The 18,727-nt window shown below is 44.7% G+C and overlaps 1 protein-coding gene across 2 annotated transcripts in view; it reads left to right on the plus strand.

Annotated features, from left to right (window-relative positions):
- Positions 1-1,953: 1,953 nt before the first annotated feature.
- arhgap10 (Rho GTPase activating protein 10) overlaps positions 1,954-18,727 on the plus strand; it is a 51,987-nt gene continuing 35,213 nt past the window's right edge. For both annotated transcript variants that reach the window (XM_062516479.1, XM_062516487.1), the window contains exons 1-3: positions 1,954-2,514; positions 16,486-16,581; positions 16,853-16,914. In XM_062516479.1, coding sequence (XP_062372463.1) covers positions 2,361-2,514; positions 16,486-16,581; positions 16,853-16,914 — 312 coding nt within the window. In that variant the 5' untranslated portion in view covers positions 1,954-2,360. The remainder of the gene's footprint in view (positions 2,515-16,485; positions 16,582-16,852; positions 16,915-18,727) is intronic.

Below are 18,727 nucleotides of genomic sequence, written 5' to 3' on the forward strand. Positions count from 1 at the left end.
ACCTAAAGTAAATAAAATAGCCTAGGCTATAGCCTATAGGCCTATACAGTAAGGCTTACATTAAAGACAGAATACAACATACAGTAAGATAAAATAAAACAGGCACATAGAAGAATCCTCTGCAACTACTGTAAGAAACTGCAGAGGTAGGGGATGCTGTATTAAATTGTAGGGCCCTAAAACAGCATAGTTGTGCCCCCTCGTTGCTAGTCTACATTCTAGAACAGACAAAATATGAAGATTGAGGGATCTTAGGGGTCTAGGGGTTAATGGGACAGTCACATCATCAGATGCCAGACCTACCTTGTAATTTAGCAATACAATTTTAAAATCTATTCTAAAACTCACTGGTGACCAATGTTGGCAGAATTTAGATGTGTTCTCTTTGGTTTTTGAGTTCTGAACAGTCTGTATTCAGACAAATGATTGATGATAAAGACAGATTAACACAGCATTGAAACAATCAAGTCTGGAAGAAATAAAAGCAACTCATTCTTTGACAATCTTACTCTTATAGATGAATGGGCATAGACCTAGTAGAATGAATGGGCATAGATCAGACAATCAAAATACAGTATTGAGCTCATAACTTACTAAATCAAAATCAGTGCATTTAACATAGGCCTATGCTGTCTTTTTGTAGATGGGGTCAGTTTTGTAGCACAGTCAGGTAGGTCACAGAGACATACAAAACCTGGGTTTAACTTGCATGACACATATACTAGGCTACGTTCTTAACTCAAAGCTACTGTATGTTTCATTGTTAGATAGATAGTGCTACCTTGCCTAATGGGCACAAAATAATAATAATGTTAATTAAATAATAATAATAAAAGAACCCTGCATGACATGACAAACCCTTCAACCATCACGCTTCACCACTGAAGCGCCCCTGTGAGCCAAAAAAAAAAAAAAAATTAAACCAGGGGTGTCAGAGATACGGCCTGGGGGCAAGATCTGACCCCCAGCAGGTTTCATATGACTCCCCAGATGCTTTGGTCAGAACTAATGGGGGAAAAGAATAAAATGAAATAGATCACATCCACTTGTCATCGACCATGTATAATAGTTAATTAAACCATCCTCAGGGAGGAAGATGCAGAAAAGGACAAGTGTGGTTTGCTGCATTGTTGGTGTAGTCGTATACTCTCTGGTGAAAAGGATAAAGACTAACACGGAAGGTACGGTATTTCAAGAAAAATATGTCTATATATGCCTAGGTTTGCTCATATGTCTAAATGTCTATTCTAAATGAATGTCTAACACTCTGTAAAGCGCCATGAGACATGTGTAGCCTAATGTATTGGCGCTCTATAAGCGACATTAAATTGAAATTGAATTGAAATTGAAATATGTGGTTGTAGTAAAGGAAATCACCCAACAATCTGATACAGATCAATACTCTGCACATATACTGTATTGCACAATATGGTATTTTCACTAAATGTTGGGGCAGCTTGAAACTTAACGACTACATGAAAGTGTTAAAAAAAAAAAAAGGCTATATTTTCTAGTTTCCATTTTTAGAGAAAGTCAGGGAGCCACCTAGAGAGGAGCTAATGGGCTGTGTCCCTCAGGCCGCAGGTTGCCTACCCCTGAATATGGAGCATGATATTAGGCCTACAATCAGAAATAATTGCCAAAATCGGTTGCAAAAAGATGCTAAAATCCCCTTTAGACTACTTTTCAACATGTTGGCCTAGTTGCAGCTTTCTGTCAATTTCAAATAAAACAGTTGGTGACACACAGATACACGTTTACCTACCTATTTGTGCACTTATAATTACACTAAATGGGCCCCTGTGCTGTGCTGGGCCTTTACAATGAAGACAGAAATTGATAGATGTAACCAGGTGAGTTAGGGAACCCACCCGGCATAGCATTGGTGCACGTCATCACGTTTTGTATGAAGCACCAAATCCCGCGGCGTGCAAGCAAGACTTTACATTTTACGCCTGCTACTGTCACTACGGAATATTGCCACGACGTGGACGATGACTGACTGAATTGTTTGAACTTTAATAGTTTATTGTTTCCCTGGGATCTCGTTATTACTTACAAAGGAAGAACTGTTTTGAAGTGGGTGGTCTTGTCAAGTACAAAGTATCGTTTCCGTCGGGAATTTTTGAGAATTTGTCCAGGAGTGGTCTTTGGTCTAGCCACGGATTCAGGGCATAACGTTAACGTTACGCCTATGATCCAGGAATAGCGATCGGACGGCGCTAGCTGGCTAACTTTGTTAGCTAGCTCATACTTTTTGAGTTCATTTTGTGTGGAAGTGATTAACTGTCTTTAGAACAGAATTTGTTTTCAGACTTGTCAGCTAGCCATATTTGAGCTAGCTTTACAAAGCTCCAAAAATGGGATTACACCCTTTGGAGTTCAGCGAGTGTTACCTGGACAGTCCCGTTTTCCGTGAGAAAGTGAAGGCGCATGAAGCGGAATTGGATAAAACCAACAGATTCATCAAAGAGTTATACAAAGACGGAAAGAACCTCATCAATGCCACAAAACGTAAGTTTCAATATACGATAAGTTTTGTCAGAAATAATGGCAAATAGTACATGTCTAGGAGAGGTGATCAGATGCTTCCTTCTCCCTCATTTGAGATGCGGTAGAGTTTTCTCTACCGCTCTGGCATGGACTAAGTAAATGTAGTCCAAATAATGTTTTAACTTTTACGTTTTGGATAGTTGCAATGTGATGTTGACGTTACAATCAAACCAATTGTCAAATATCACAAATATGTCCTTGCAATGAAGCACCGCTTAATACCGGGTGCCTGTTCCAGTGATCATGTAATGTGTGAGTCGGAATTACGTGCAGAACTGTCGACTTCAATGTTGCTAAAACTCTAGGGTTAGTTTTGTAGTATTTGCTTATTTACAGCAACAACCATATTGTATTGCACGCCTTATTCTTGTTGCCTGGTAGTTCACTTCAACAGATGACCGTCTATCCGGTATATTTCTTTATTGTACTAAGTGTGTGACTGATGGCTGAAATGCAAACAGATCTGTATCAATATGTCAAAGCAGTCTTGGTGGTGATTGGATATAAGCAATCTCACATGCAAGCGTGGTGTGTTGTAAAATAAGACACTGGAATTTAACTGGAAACCAGGGATAAAGGTCAACTATTAGGAATGCCTACAGTAGCTTTCTTCTTGCAGTGTACCTGTTTGTCATCACAGATGGTAAACTAAACATTCCTAGACTTAGATTCTAGATTGTCATAGATCTTTTATTTTGCTGTTCACCCTGTGGTCATCTCCTTTACACCATTACTTCAAATATGTACTTTTGTTTTCAGATGGCCTACTGTACTATCCTTTGTCCTGTCTTTGTCACTGTTTAGCTTTTAGGCCTATATCATGCAGCTTGTTTTTGGGGTGTGTCATCTTTCTGAAATGAATTGGGCTACATTTATTTTAATAGTTGTATTTCAGTTATTTTGCCAGACTGCTTGAGTCTGGGAAAGTCCTGCAAGGTCTTTCTTTAAAAAGTTGAATAAGGAAGAATTGGCTAAAAATAAACTGCACATGTGACACTCACAGTCCTTCTTTTTGCAGGCCATTTTGGGACTTGTGTGAATGATCTTGTACTTACCAGGGGCAGGGTCCTGGGAGATCTGCTGTGGAACTTGACTATATTTGCTCAGAATGGATCTTTCTTTCTTTTGGTCAAGAGTGGGACTTTTTTTGCACCTTACTTTGAAGTCAAAGGGAATTCCCTTACTGCTGTATTGTATTGTTGTGTCGGGCTAACCAAATGTTCGGTCTTGGGAAATGCTGCTGATTTGCCCTTATATCGACTCTTGGATGAAAATATGCTCATGTAATCCAAGAAGTAATATCTGCTATAAATCGCTGCTTTGGTGACCTTGTAAGATTTGAGTGTTCATGTTTCTACTCTTTAGCAGACTTCATGTAAGTCTTTGGAGAATGCCAAAATATTGCATCTCGATATAGTTCTCTGTTTATAAAGCTTTCCTTGGCTTCTTTTCATGTGATGTCATGTCAAGAACACTAGTAGGCTTGTGATTGCCTACATGTAAGGGAAATATAAACAAAAGCGCTCAGGCGACTGAAGACCTTCCTGTCACGCAATATGAACCAAAGTGAAACCAAATTCCATCATCTGGATGATCATGTTGGAAGAAACCGAGAGGTGATGACCCTCGGCCTTCCATGCATTTTTGTATGTGAAGCGTACAAGCCCAGTGCTTTTGAAGTTGTGTGGGCGGACTCACACACATGCAGAAGGAGAGGCATCGCACCTGATTACAGTACAAGTGGGATGCCATACCCCTTACAGTCAATTTCCATATTTTGTTTACATGATGCTATGAAGTTTGTTTTTAGGTCATGAGCGTAACCAAAAACATGTTTTCTGACATTATGTAGCAGTGGACAACTGAACTGTTTTTCGGGAAGGCAAGCTATCATTTTGAGTCCCGTTGTTTTTGGAGAACGGCACAATTAAGAGACCATTATCATAAACACATTCTTCAGGATGCAGTGTTGTGGAGCACGCAGCCGGCCATGGCCGCAGCACACACTGAAGCAGTTCACTGAATAGCGACGCAGACACAGACACTTCGACTGTCTTCTTTTCTCACACATGAACATGATGGGGCTTGTGCAGCTCTGGATGCCCTGTAGCTGGATGCCAAATAGACTCAGTCGCCTACAATGGGCAAAAAGACCAACGACTCAAAAAACACAAACTATTTTGTTTGTGGTTGCTGGTGGATCCTGTTACCTATTTTCACACCCTTCCATTTGATCCAGCAAAACGTACTGTCAGCACGCCAGCATTGGTGAATACTGTACTCAAGAGCCTAATGTGTCCTGTCTCGTACTGTACTCAAGAGCCTAAGGTGTCCTGGCACGTTTTGGACGTCCATAGCAAAGCTGTTTGCTAGAACTGAGAAATGATTTTGTTTTCCCTTCACCAAGGCCTAGTTAAAAAGATTCAAGACTGCACATATCACAATCTTAATTGCAGTGTGAACCAATGCAATTACCTAATCGCAAAAGCTACAAATGATCGTGCACAGTTCATTTTGTCACATTTCTGATATATTTCATCTTGCTTGACTACGCCACTCCTGGTTGGTGGGTGTGCGTAGTGTGTGATGGGCACAGCAATTCTGATTGGTGAGCTTCATAGTCGGTTGGTTGTGCTGGGATTCTTGTGCACTGGGTGGAGTGGGCGCGCTCACCAATCAGGGGTGGCACAAATGAAAGAGGCATTTGGAATATTGAACTGAATCTATCCATTAACTTTGAAAAATAATCGCAAATCACAATCACAGTATCGGTCAGAAAAATCGCAATTAGATATTTTCCCCAAAACGTGCAGCCCTATTCAAGAGGTGTGTTTCAGATCTATATTGTTTCAGTGAGTTTGTGTCCATCATGTAGAATGTGCTGGTGAACTAGTGTTTTTTGTGATCTCCACATATCCCCCTTTGCAGCACAGGTCTCTTTTCATGAGCATTCAGCTGACACACAGCTCTAAAGCAGCAGTGCATGATTACTGCAAACCCACAAACAAACACAATGACTGATGGGAGTCAGCACAGTCAGCGGAGTCAAGTAGATCTAGCTCTGCTCTCCCTGGCATGCCCTTTTCACGACTGGCAGCGGTGGTAATGTGGTGGCATGGCATCTGTACAACCTAGCGGGCATTCCTGCGGAGGGGACTTCGCTGGGACTGGCAGGGCTCCTGTTGGCACGGAGACTGAGGTGTTGGGTCACGGGCCAGCTCTGGTTCCACACGTTAGCCTGCTGTTTGTTTACTCTGTCACTTCTTTGGGTGGGACCCAGCTGCTATAGCCGGGCAGTCCGGTATCCGTTTAGCTGGACAAGGCCTGTTTATAAAGTTGTAGCTTAAGTGCTTTGTCAGTAACCAGAGTTTCACTATGACTGTCACTGTGCGCTTCTCACGTTTCTTTGTTTGTGATGATTGGATGAAAACCGTTAAAGCGAAATTGAATACCCTTGATGGTCCTGGCGTAGTAGTGCGCATATATTGTGATGTCTCTGCGCTCAAACAGTTTATGAAATGCTATTACTGACTGCATGGGCGTGTTTCACATGATGATATACTTCAGGCCAAACCATGCCAGAACCGTCTGTCCCCTGAAATCTGACTTTGGTGACCTATGTTGCCTCTCACTCCTCTCCTGATGAGCCACGGAGGATGTGCTGGGTCGGAAAGTCCTTGTTTTTTGAGGAAATGTGACAGTGGACACCTCGAGCGGAGTTGGAAAGCCATATTCTCCCTCTCTCCCCCTGCCATCCCTGCCCCAGGAGCAGGATGACACAGAGGATGTGCTCCTGCTCCTGCTTCTGTCCGCTTCCACATATGCGGCGGCTTGAGTGGAGGATGTTGGAGGACTGGTCTTTCACTCCCTTTCCATTCACAATTTCCCTTTTTAGGGAACAAGCATGTTTCTCTTGGGAAGTTGGGTGTTGTACATTATTTATAAAAAGTTAAAGTTAAATAACGACCCAGGAGTGTTAAACAACACCCAAAATACCAAAGCAGGTTTTGTTTTTGTTTCCAGTAAGATATGTGGCTCATGTTTAGGAGTTTAGAAGACAACAAGGCGCATTCATTCCAGATTAAACCATTTCTGTTGTGTTCTGTTGTCGTGGAGCTCAGGATGGCCATGCTGTTCTTATGTCATGCCCTATCAGGAGTGTAAAGGAAGTGCTCCATGTTGTCATGTCAGGGCTGTGGAGCGTTGGAGAGGCTTTGAGCTGAGGTTAACTGCAGCCCAACTCTCATTAGCTGGCCTCTGCTGATGCCAGTATTTTTTACGAGGCCCTTATATGGGCAAAATAAGGGCTGTAGGTATCTGTCTGAGCTGCACGGACTGCATTGGTTCATTTGTTATCCCTCTTTACAAATGAAAACATTCTCCACATCGGTTTTCCTTCAACAATAACTAGCATGGATGACGTTTCGGCTTTGTTGGCAGGCCTGGCTATGCGGGCAGTCCTGATTCAGTCTGCCAGAGAAATCTTTGTAATCGTGTCAGGAGCTTCTGCCAAAAAAGCAACATCGGAATCTTTCATTAAAAGTGCATTAACACAGCCGTGAGGTCATGAGAGAGGGAGGCTCCTCTGTCTTAGCTGAGGGAGAGAAGACATGATCAGGAAAATGACCAGACCACGATCATCATGACCAATTTAGAGTGTCTCTGACCAATTCTTTGTAACCAGTATAATGACTTCTCTGGAACTCCCAGGCTTTTGACCAGTTTCAGTAGCTGAACAAGCATGTGCTAAGCTTTACTGAGCTCAAGCTTCACAATGCCTCCCTTTTCAGTGTGTTCTTCCTAATAATGTTTTCCATTTTGTAGTAAATTGCTTGTGGAGAGCAGTTTAATGTCAACAATCTTTTGAGGCTGCTGAAGAACGAATAGCTGCACAGGCTGTGGTGAGGTAGAGCTGCACAGGCTGTGTTGATGTTGAGCTGCACAGGCTGTGGTGATGTAGAGCTGCACAGGCTGTGTTGTAGTGATGTAGAGTAGCACAGGCTGTGTTGTAGTGATGTAGAGCTGCACAGGCTGTGTTGTAGTGATGTAGAGTAGCACAGGCTGTGTTGTAGTGATGTAGAGTAGCACAGGCTGTGTTGTAGTGATGTAGAGTAGCACAGGCTGTGGTGATGTAGAGTAGCACAGGCTGTGGTGTGGTGATGTAGAGCTGCACAGGCTGTGGTGATGTTGAACTGCACAGGCTGTGTTGTGGTGATGTAGAGCTGCACAGGCTGTGGTGTAGTGATGTAGAGCTGCACAGGCTGTGGTGATGTTGAGCTGCACAGGCTGTGTTGTAGTGATGTAGAGTAGCACAGGCTGTGGTGTAGTGATGTAGAGCTGCACAGGCTGTGGTGATGTTGAGCTGCACAGGCTGTGTTGTAGTGATGTAGAGTAGCACAGGCTGTGGTGATGTAGAGCTGCACAGGCTGTGTTGTAGTGATGTAGAGTAGCACAGGCTGTGGTGATGTTGAGCTGCACAGGCTGTGTTGTAGTGATGTAGAGTAGCACAGGCTGTGGTGATGTAGAGCTGCACAGGCTGTGGTGATGTAGAGCTGCACAGGCGGTAAGGTAAGGTAAGGTACTTTTATTTATATAGCGCATTTCACGTGCACTGAGTGCAACCCAAAGCGCTTTACAGAGACAGTGCCGAAATGGAGTGGCGTAGTCGCCAGCGTACCCATGACAACACAACAAACAAATTCACAAAATAACAAGACACAAGATGCCGGACGGAGTGGCGTAATCGCCAGCGTACCCGTGACACCAAGACATAAGACAGACAAACAAATAAACAAATGTCAAATAAATAATAAAACAAAACAAACAAACAGAAAAGTCCACGCCAACTTAGTCCAACGAACCGCATCCAAGCAAGCGTCAGTGCGCTGTCTTACTATCACTGGGGCAGAACCTCAGCAGACGAAATGGCCCGTAGGCTAGTTGATAGCCCGTTGGCAAATTGCGTTCACCCGACAGGCACCAGAAATGTGTTTAGGCGCTGTAGTAGGCTACCAGAGCGACACAGGAGGATCCTCTGCTCAGGTGCTCTCCCGAAGCCGCGTCCCTCTCCTGTGCCAGACCAGCCGACAGTCCACCGACCATGACCAGCCATCGATGTCCTATGGTAGCTGACAGTCAACCGACCGAAACAGCCACAGAGTCCGCAGCAGGCCGCGCTGAGTTGAAATAGTCCAGCCATCAGCAGAAAGGAGCTCCTCGGCCCTGGAACCACAGTCCAGCAACACCAGCAGCACCAGTCACAGGTGCCCCATCGATCGCAGACGGCAAGAGAACGCTGATCCGAAAAACAGCGCAGGTCGAGCGGAGAGGCAGAGCACAGACGCCAGGATGCAGAAAAGCATGGGAACGCAAAACAAATAATTAAAATAAAAGAGGCTATATGTAACTGAACAGCTAAAGTAAACAAATAAACAAGATTAATGGAAAAAATAATGGCGAATAAAATAATAAAGATAAAATCCGAACAAAAACAAGTCTAACGGAGCGGCTAGAGCAGCCAGCGTCCCCGTTGCTAGGCGGTGGCATAACCCCCAGTCTAGAGCCCATAGGCCTCCTCAGGGTCTGCTGTGATGAGCAGTGTTAAAGGGGTCGCAGGAAACCATTTTTTTGTGTTGCCTTTGAAATGTGCAAATTTTCAAATTGCCCATAAAATGGAAATCGTCATAGAGCACAGACAAATTAGGAAAGTGTGTTGATTCTACATGCTGCCCCCCCGATTAGCAACCTACTGTAGCAATACACCTGGAAGAGGAAGAAAATAAGTTGCCAATCAGATTCAGAATGAAGCCAAATTGTGCATTAAAAATGTAATATCTGCTGCAAAATCAGTTCACATTTTCTAATGTTCTCAGAGCCTGCTAGAACGTCATGAGAAAAACAAGCCTGTAGACTGTACAGAAGTATCTCAAGGAATGTAAAATACTTGAAAAGTATTTAGTAAGGCATGTCTCCTTTAACAAATGGTGATGCATGAGGAAGAGAAGGGGGTGGCCTCCGGAGAGGAAGAGGCTTAGAAAGACCAGATTTGACCAGCCTGGAAAAGATCAGAGAGTGGAACAGGAAGGAGTTTGGAGAGGGACACCAAGATGAAACACGCCCATCCCATGTGAATGGTGCTTCACATTATTACCTCTCTTGCCCCCAACCCACATGGCAGCTGTGTGACAGGGTTTTAAGATGAGGCATTGGTTTTTGTTTGCATGTGATTCCTCCCTTCTATTCAGTGAAATCCTGAACTGTACTCCGCCTGTTTCTGCCTCTCCACTAAGGAAGACCAATGTGACGTAAACATCTCCTCTAAGGGGGTTTACTGACTTTGGTGAAGGACACAGTGGGCTGTGTCTGATGCCGGTGTTTATAAAGAGCAGCCTGCCCTGCTGGGAGGTTCATATTTTTGTGAGTCACGACTGGCCCTGCAGTAAGGTCACGACTCACTTCCTATCCCGTCTCCCTCCCTCTTATTTCACCATTCTCTCTCTCTCTCTCTCTCACTCTCATTTCATCTGTTCAGCCTTTGCAAATTACCTTGTGTCATCATGGATGACTGTTAGGATTTGCTGTCATGTTGTCATTTCTGATTCCTTGTTGACTCTACAGCTGAGGACAGAAGGAATAGGGAGGAAGCAGTTTCCTTCTACAGGGGGCTTTTTCACATTTCATGGTCATAGCTCATAGGGTTTATACTGTAACAGTCCATGTTTGGATGTGCAAGAATGTACATTTAACATTCTAATATTTTGTCTTTAGCAGGCCTATGTCCACCATCATTATTGGCTCCCTTACTGACTTGGTGTGTTGCTTTGCTGTGTGACGTTGGCCTGCCTCTCCAAGTGGCACCACATCTCCTCTTAAGAGTTTGCCATTAAGGGACAAAGAGTGACGTAGCTGTGTCAGAGACCATCTTTGATGTGTAGTGAGTGCCTGTATGATAGAGATCCTGTTCTCCCTGTCCAGTTTAGTCGTGGTCACAGACCCTAGTATCCTGTTGCGGGCCTCCTGAACATGATATCCCTGCTGGAGAAACATTGGCTGCCACACCACATCAATCCCAGGTCATGCCTGTAGGAGAGAGAGGGAGAGGGAGAGGGAGAGAGAGAGAGAGAAAAGGAGAGAGAGATGTGAGAGAGTGATAGAGTAGGGAAGCAGGAGTTTCTGTGTGTGAGAGAGAAGTGATCTGCTTTCTTGCAGCCAAATCTTGACAGTTTGCAGCTTTTCGCGAATACTTGACTTTAAAAGGTCTGTATGGGAGAAAGGGGGATGATCGTACTTTATTAGGAGCCTGGTTGTCAAGCACCAGCTATTTTCTTAAACCTTTTCTTCATCACTGTGCTCCCTCATATGGTCATATCAACAAACTATACCACCATTGTTTGTAAACCACAGGACCAGAAGGATGCCACAATAAGAAGGAAGTTTCTTCATTCTGTGCACATTAATGATTCTCACACTGGAGCCTTTAGCTGTAATTGCAGTCACACTGGAATGCAGGACCCATGGAGTGCTGAATGTTCATCTACGAATGCATCCTCCAATGTTGGTTGTTTGGATGAAGCATTTTTCCTCTCACATCATGATAGAAATGACTCAAAATGACTCATGCAGTCACTGAGTCACACACATCTGTTCTGCCTCAACTCCGTTGCAGCAGGGAAGAGGAGAGATGAAGGCTTCCCAATGACTGTAAAGTAGAACCAGACAGAGTGACATCGTACCCATTTTCTGTTGCTCTATGTGTTGCAGTCCACAAGCCTAACTACAGAGGGGCTTTCCTTATATTTCGTCTTATCTTGAGTATTTGAATGTCTCTGGAAACCAGGAAATGTGTCATTGTGATTTTTTCAAACATAAACGTGTGCTAATCATTTGGCGTAAAAAACTGCCTCACCAATGTCTAAAGTTAAATGTATAACCTACAGTATGTGATACTTCTCATTGAGTGTTGAGAGCAGCCTTTTGTTGGTCGTACACGATCATGTTGGTTTGTTTAACAGAACCCCACAGATGGACCCAATCAGTCTCTGCTATGACATCAGCCTTGCAAACAGACTCTCACATTCTGCAGTACGACCTGAACAACGCTCAACTCCATGATCTCATCACACAATACCGACCCAAGTTTAGTTTGTGCTGTATCTCATCTCCAAAGGGATCAGTAATGGGATGAAGTTGTCTGACGGAATTTATGTGATGATATTGTTTGATGTTCTTGTTTGTTTTGTAAGAGTTACTGGGATGTTACTTTAACGTTGTTGAAGTACAGTCCGGTTATCAGCCTTTTTCTTGCACAGTATGAAAGTAATACTTTACACTTTACGCTTAAAGAGCGGATGAAGGAGTAGACCCAGCAGTGGAGCGCTCTGCCCCCTCCACCCCGGCCTCTGGAGCGCCGTTTTCATGGCCTGGAGCTGCATACTTGAAGAGCGCCTTATCTGCTCCCAAAGAATGCTTGCTGGTTTACATATATGTCCTTTGAACCGGTGTGTGCGGAATCTCCACTTGGAGAATCCAGCAGTCTGTGTGACACACTCATCGCATTAGCCCCGACTCAACGACTCTCTGTCAGTGCTGACCGGAGCAGCTTAGCGCCTGGCATAGGAGCGGAGCGGAGCGGGGGGGGGTCCCTGGACAGTAAAACGGTGGTGGACAGTCTTTTGTCAGAGTGTTGTGTTTAGAATGGAACCGGATGGGATGTTGAGGTGTGAGTGAAATGTTGTGAAAACATGTTTTCCTGAGATAGAGCCACGGGGAGTGCCCGGACTCAATGGGCCTGGAGTTTCCACTCCGAGCACAACTCGCTTGGACTCTGTGTGTTTGGGTGCACACAAACACACACTTCACATTCAGACATTCCATCTGTTGGTCCACCACACAACCTTACTGGGATGCAAGCACCACCCACTGGAAAAACAAACGCACATGGCTGTTAGCACAGAATAGCCTGGACTGTCCAGTGCTGTCTCTCTACCAAAGCTGTGGCGCCAGGCCTTTGTTCACAGACCTGGCCAGATAGAGCGTCCGAGATAACTGCAGTGTGTGCAATGTGTCGGGCAGGGCAGGGCAGGGGGGTAAACACACAGCCGTCACTGCTGACAGTCTCCTCTGGCGCAGCCCACTATACAGTACTGTGTCTATGCCTATAATGAGTGCAGATTATAGAGCAGAGCAGAGAGGACAGGAGAGGAGAGGTGTGTCTGGCCGAGGCCTCAGAAGGTAACAGGACACGGCATTGCTCAGTGAAGCCGCCCGTGCGCTCCAGAGACACTGAGGCTTTTGTGCTGCTTAGCCTGTCCTGGCTCACCGCAAGACACCGCACAAAAACACACTCAGACTTGAGCGCAGCTCCTGGAGCAGCTGATAAAAGGACCCTTATTATGACAGACTCCCAGCTGAATGGTAGCTTCTTCTAGACAAGTCTTAAAGCCTAGTTGAGATAACTTGATGATTGCCTTGGCCACTGTGTTTAACCAGTGACAGTGAAATGCATTGCGTTTGCAGGATAGGCCATGATGGCCATAATGACCACCTTGACTCTCTCAATCATGCAGACCTGGCCTGTTCCCAAACCGCTTAGGCAAGCCCACTACATTTGCATGTCAAATTAATTACACCCCTTTTACCACTGAATTTAGAGTAGGAACAGTTTTTTTTTAAAAATTCCACAGGCCAAATCTAGGACATAAGCAGTTTCATGAATAAAATAATGGAGTGGGGGAATAGTGTGCAGTGCTTCACTGCTTCCCTACTTGCTCAGCATGTCTGTGTGAGTGAGCATCGCTGTTGTTCAAAAGTGTGTCAGGCCTCTCTCTCTCTCTCTTTCTCTCTCTCTCTCTCTCTCTCTCTCTCTCTCTCGTGCTCTCTTTCTCTCTCTCTGCGTGTTGCAGCATGCGCCTGTCTCCCCAGCTGAGGCTCCAGCTCTGCTGATTACCTCACACCCTGAAAAGCCAGCCGCAAAACAGCTTTCCTGCAGCTGCTTCTATTTCAAGAGCCACTCGCTTACTTGGAGGGCAGAGTCGAGTAAACAATGGCTGATCTGTGCACAACGCACACGTTTAACCTTGAATGAGGAGTGTGTTCATATTCTTGCACTTCTGTTTTCTGCAGCTGTTTGATCAGGACCCATGTACTGAATACAGACTGCAAGTAGACTCAGAGGGCTGAGACTTGCCTTTCTAGTTTAGCTACTTTCAACTGTAGGGGCTGATCCAATGATGTTATGGAAGTTTTGCATATGTTTTAGGATGTTATGTGTTGGGCTACCTGGGGGGTAGTTATGGGGTACTAGTTTGACTTTGTATACTAAGATGCACAAATAGCCTTCCCTTGATTTATTTACATCAACATTATTTATTTAGCAGACACCTTTCTCCAAAGCAGCTTCTAGCAAGAGAAGAGGTAACAGAAGAGGTTGCGTGGTGTTGACCACATGTGTATGGGGTGAGGGGCAAGCAGGGCCCTTTTGAGAAAGCCTCAGAGAGAGTGCAGCACTGTGGCTCAGCCTGAGGTCAGTGCTCTGCTGCTCCCAGGCTGGGTGTAGTGTAGTGGAGGGTTCACATGACAGGGCTTTGGGTGGGGAGTAATCCACACAGGCCCTGCCCAGCTCCCGGGCCAGCCGGACAGCACACAGCAGCTAAGCTGCTTAATGGCTTGAGCCATATCTGCAGATATGAAATATAGGCCACGCACGCCACAGCTTTTTCACACACCTCAACATTAAAACGCTCATCATGATTTTGCAGATTTAGTTCCACACTGGGGCATGCAGACAGCAGTCTTATTTTGAGACCAAACCATGTCATAGATAGCCTTTACAAAGCATGCGTTACACAGGATGAATGCTAAAACAATTCCATGTTGAAGCAGAACCTGATCCGACTGTGTAGGATCAAAAGAGGAAATATTTCCGCATCTCAGATTTCCCCCCTCAGCAGAGCTCCACACTGGAGCCCCAGCGCTGGCTCTTAAAATACCCCAGCTCCCCGGCTGCTCCAGAGAGCCCTCCTCAGGGACTCCCAGAGTGAGCCTCATCTCAGGGCTAAGTTGGTCCCACACCAAGAGCTCCGCTGGCCTCTCCTAGACCTCTCTCTTACGTGCAGTCTGTGTCATTTGTCATTTGTTTGACGTTAGGCTCATACTGCTGTAGTGATTGTGTAGCTGTTTTTAGTGCAATTGATTTGAGCCATTTCAGTACATAGCAAAGTGAACACACTGTGTAACTCAGGCTGTGAGTAATCAGCTTCAGGTGTGGCTGTGCAGAAAATGAACGTTTGTGCTGAGCGCTGATTACAGCTCTGATACGGAGAGTGGCCTCCTCTTGACCTTAAAATGGAAATGTTTTTTTTCCCGGTGGAGGGAGCGTGAGCTCACATTTTCCAGCTGACCTCTAACCCTTGGATATTAATGTAGGAGAGATATTCCAGCAACGTGTGCCTGTGGGACCCATTCTGTCATGGCAGACGTCCTCGTGTTTGGAGCGCAGTGACTGAGTGTGTGAGCGTTGGCCAGTGTCATCTCCACTGCTCTTAAGCTGCTGTTTCTGCACTGCACCACCACAAAGCGTGCTCATGCTCCCTTTTGGCCTTCTCTCTTGTCCCATTCAGTGAGTCACTGACTGTACAGTGGGGCTGCTGATGGAAGTGGAAGTGAAAGCGTTTGATGGTTATTCCCCTCAGCTTGTGAATTCCCATTCTGCTTGATGTATATCTAATCTGCAGGAGACCCCACCCCTGCCTCCTGCTGTCATGCTCTTTTGAGGGCGTCCCTGGCCTGCTTTTAGTAGATGATTAAGCCACTAGATGTTTTGATTATTGTCATGTAGACTAATGTATTGTATAAACTCAGTGGTGCCCTAGTGTCAGCTTTAACAAGAGGATTATTTCTCAAATGTAGCAGCACTTGAGAGCCTAGTTGACCCTTTTTATGGCAGCTGTGGGCCTTCCTGGAGGCCTTGCTTTTGCCACCTGTCTGAGCCAATGGTACTTCCCAGCCATTCCTCATGAATCTTATAAACTTCCACCGCTAGCAGGATGTGACATTGCTCATTCTCTGTTCTTACAGGATGTGTGTGTGTGTGTGTGTGTGTGTGTGTGTGTGTGTGTGTGTGTGTGTGTGTGTGTGTGTGTGTGTGTGTGTGTGTGTGTGTGTGTGTGTGTGTGTATTTGGGTGTGGAAGCGTTCTATAGAGCCTATTTGACCTATCTCCTACCGGTTTCAGCCTTTTGTAAACATTTTCACACTGTAATCAGCAGGATCCTTGTGTTGTTTTTCCTTTCCCAACCGAGTACAACGAGCAAGAAGCCATCCCACGCTTTTCCCTGTTGTTACTGTGATCTGAAAGCAATGTGGTTATGTCTATCTTGTTATGGGTCGCTAATTACTTTAAGGCAAAATGACATAGACGGTGATTAGATCATCTTGTTATGAACACTGACCTCATCAGATTTCAACCGGCCGTCTGGAATAAAGTATAGATGGTAATTCAAATCCGGTAGGCACACGGAACTGATTATCTTCCATAGTTTTATCCACATACCTAATCCAAATATGGCACTCCTGCATAATACTTTGACAGACAGATTGTTTTGGATTTGAAAAGGAAGTGCTTCTTGAACATGTAGACAGAAATACACTTTTTCCAGTATTTTTGAGTATAATATCCCATTGGATGCTCTCTACCCCAGTGCTATTGTCTGGTAGATGTGCCATTTCAAGACTAAAAAGACCTAAGGATCTCCAAATTAGCCACCGCATGTAGTCTAGGAGGTAGGAGCTCTCTTCTGCTACAGTATTTCACACCTTCTAGGACTATTTTGGACATCTTGGACATGTCATGGTTTGGTGACGTTTTTTATGCAATGTGGCATTGGCAGCATTCTTGACATCTGACTTGTGTGTGTGTACTTTTGTTGCCTTGCAGAGTTGAGCCTAGCGCAGCGCAAGTTTGCCCAGTCTCTTGGAGAGTTTCGCTTTGAGTACATCGGTGATGCAAAGACAGATGATGAAAAATGCATCGGTGAGTGAAATTCAACAAACCTTACTCTTTGGGGTTATTTTTCTACCACATGATGTTTGCCTTTGTATATTTTATGTGTGTGTGTGTGTGTGTGTGTGTGTGTGTGTGTGTGTGTGTGTGTGTGTGTGTGTGTGTGTGTGTGTGTGTGTGTGTGTGTGTGTGTGTGTGTGTGTGTGTGTGTGTGTGTGTGTGTGTGTGTGTGTGTGTGTGTGTGTGTGTGTGTGTGTGTGTGTGTGTGTGTGTGTGTGTGTGTGTGTGTGTGTGAGAATAGATGAGTCTTTGCAGGAGTTTTCCGCCTTCTTGAGGAACCTGGAGGACCAGAGAGAGCTGATGGTGAGACAGCCGCCAGCCCGACCTGCAGACACTCAGTGCAGTGCTTAGTGCACCTCTGCATGCCCTAAGAAGGAGCCATGCACTAACACTCAAACTGCTGCAGCAGAGGTGGAGGCAGTCTATGGGTCTCTTGTGCACACACACACACAAACATAAACATACATACACACACACACACACACACACACACACACACATATGCACAAACATCGGTGTTAAGATGCAGAAGTCTAAAAAAATCAGCTCAATAACCTAAGCAGTCATAGCCGACATGCCACCACAGTGAACATTGCAGTCTCTGCAAAACAGTCATTCCAAAAAACATGTGTAGACACCTCAGTGACGTGTAGTGCTCAGTGAAATTGCTGTCTGTGTGCTAACAGGAAATAGATGGCATGGTGGGGGAGGTCTTGCTGTTGCTTGTGGTTGCTCATAAATGACATGTTCTCAAGTCTTATACATTGCTTAAGTTCATCGTCCCTTTGTTTTATTGAGTTAATTTATAACACTGGGGAATAGGTACAGTACTCTCCATCTACGTTGAACCATAATAGGTTTGGGGTCTGCTTGGAGCTCGTTAGTGATCATGCCTTCTGGCCTAGCTTGTCTTAACATTGGGACTGAGAGATACAAATGTGATCAAATCTCACCCCTCCCTTCCATGCTCCTGAAACAACATGTTGACGTGACTCCTCCTGCAAATGTATGGTAGTGGAGGTGGACCCCAGGCTTCTAATTTGAACTACAACAACACACACCTTGAACAGGCTTCAGCACTTTGGCAGTTGCACAATAGGAGCAGTCAACAGTTAGTGACACAGCGCAAGGCCAGGCACAGTGGGTTGAGTAACTAGCAGCGTTTTCACCATCTAGTGGAACATGACATACAGTATGCTGACTTTAAATCAGGGCTGCTTGTCTTTGTTTTGTAGGAGTTCCTTGGACAGGGTGTGACTTTAAGGAATTCACAGAGAATGTCCTTCTTTGAGTGTGTGGACTCACCTGAGCATTGCACTGAGCCGTCCGTGTTTGTGTGGAGGATCTTGCGCATGATTTAGCCTAGTAATCAAATTGGCTTTAGTTCATCTGTGACAGACTTGGAGCCCTGCCTGCTGTGTCATGCATCATACTAATTTGAGCCTCCTGGATGTTAGGGGCCACCATACATCTCTCCCTGTCTAGGAAATGATGGGTCATTGAAGTATGTGTGGGTGATTGGATAATAAATGGCACAAATGACCAGAATGATGTAAAATGTAGAATGTGGGTTTGGAATGTGTTCAAACAAAGACAAGTTTTTTTTTTCTTCCCTTTAAGTAGCCTGCATCTCAGAACAGAACAGGACTGTGACACGGATAGCACTACTCACTTAATCTCATGTCAGGATTTCAGTAGAAGAATAATCTGTGTTTCCAGACAGTTAAATCATTTTTAAGAATGTAGTGGATTCAAATAATAGAATATAGTCTTTCTTAAAGGTATAGTACCCCTAACACAAAGACATGTGCACACGTTGTTGTGCATAATCAGTATTATTGTAATGATATTCTGATATAATCACACAGACTCCTTTATAGTGATACTTCTTCAGTCGTTTTCAGGGTATGTTTGACATTTGAAATCCACTGTATCCTCAGGTAGATTAGCCTGTTGTGTGTTTAACGATACTTAAATGCAAACTATGGTGTTTCAATGCTGTGGCCGCATATTGTGCCTGCTGAGCCATTCATTTAGTTGCACAATGTGTTTTGGCATTTGTGTCAAGCTTCAGCATCTGGACACTCTCCAGAGTTTCCACTGTAAGCAGTCACTA

The sequence above is a fragment of the Sardina pilchardus genome, chromosome 2 (genome assembly GCF_963854185.1).
Source record: "Sardina pilchardus chromosome 2, fSarPil1.1, whole genome shotgun sequence".
NCBI lineage: Eukaryota > Metazoa > Chordata > Actinopteri > Clupeiformes > Clupeidae > Sardina > Sardina pilchardus.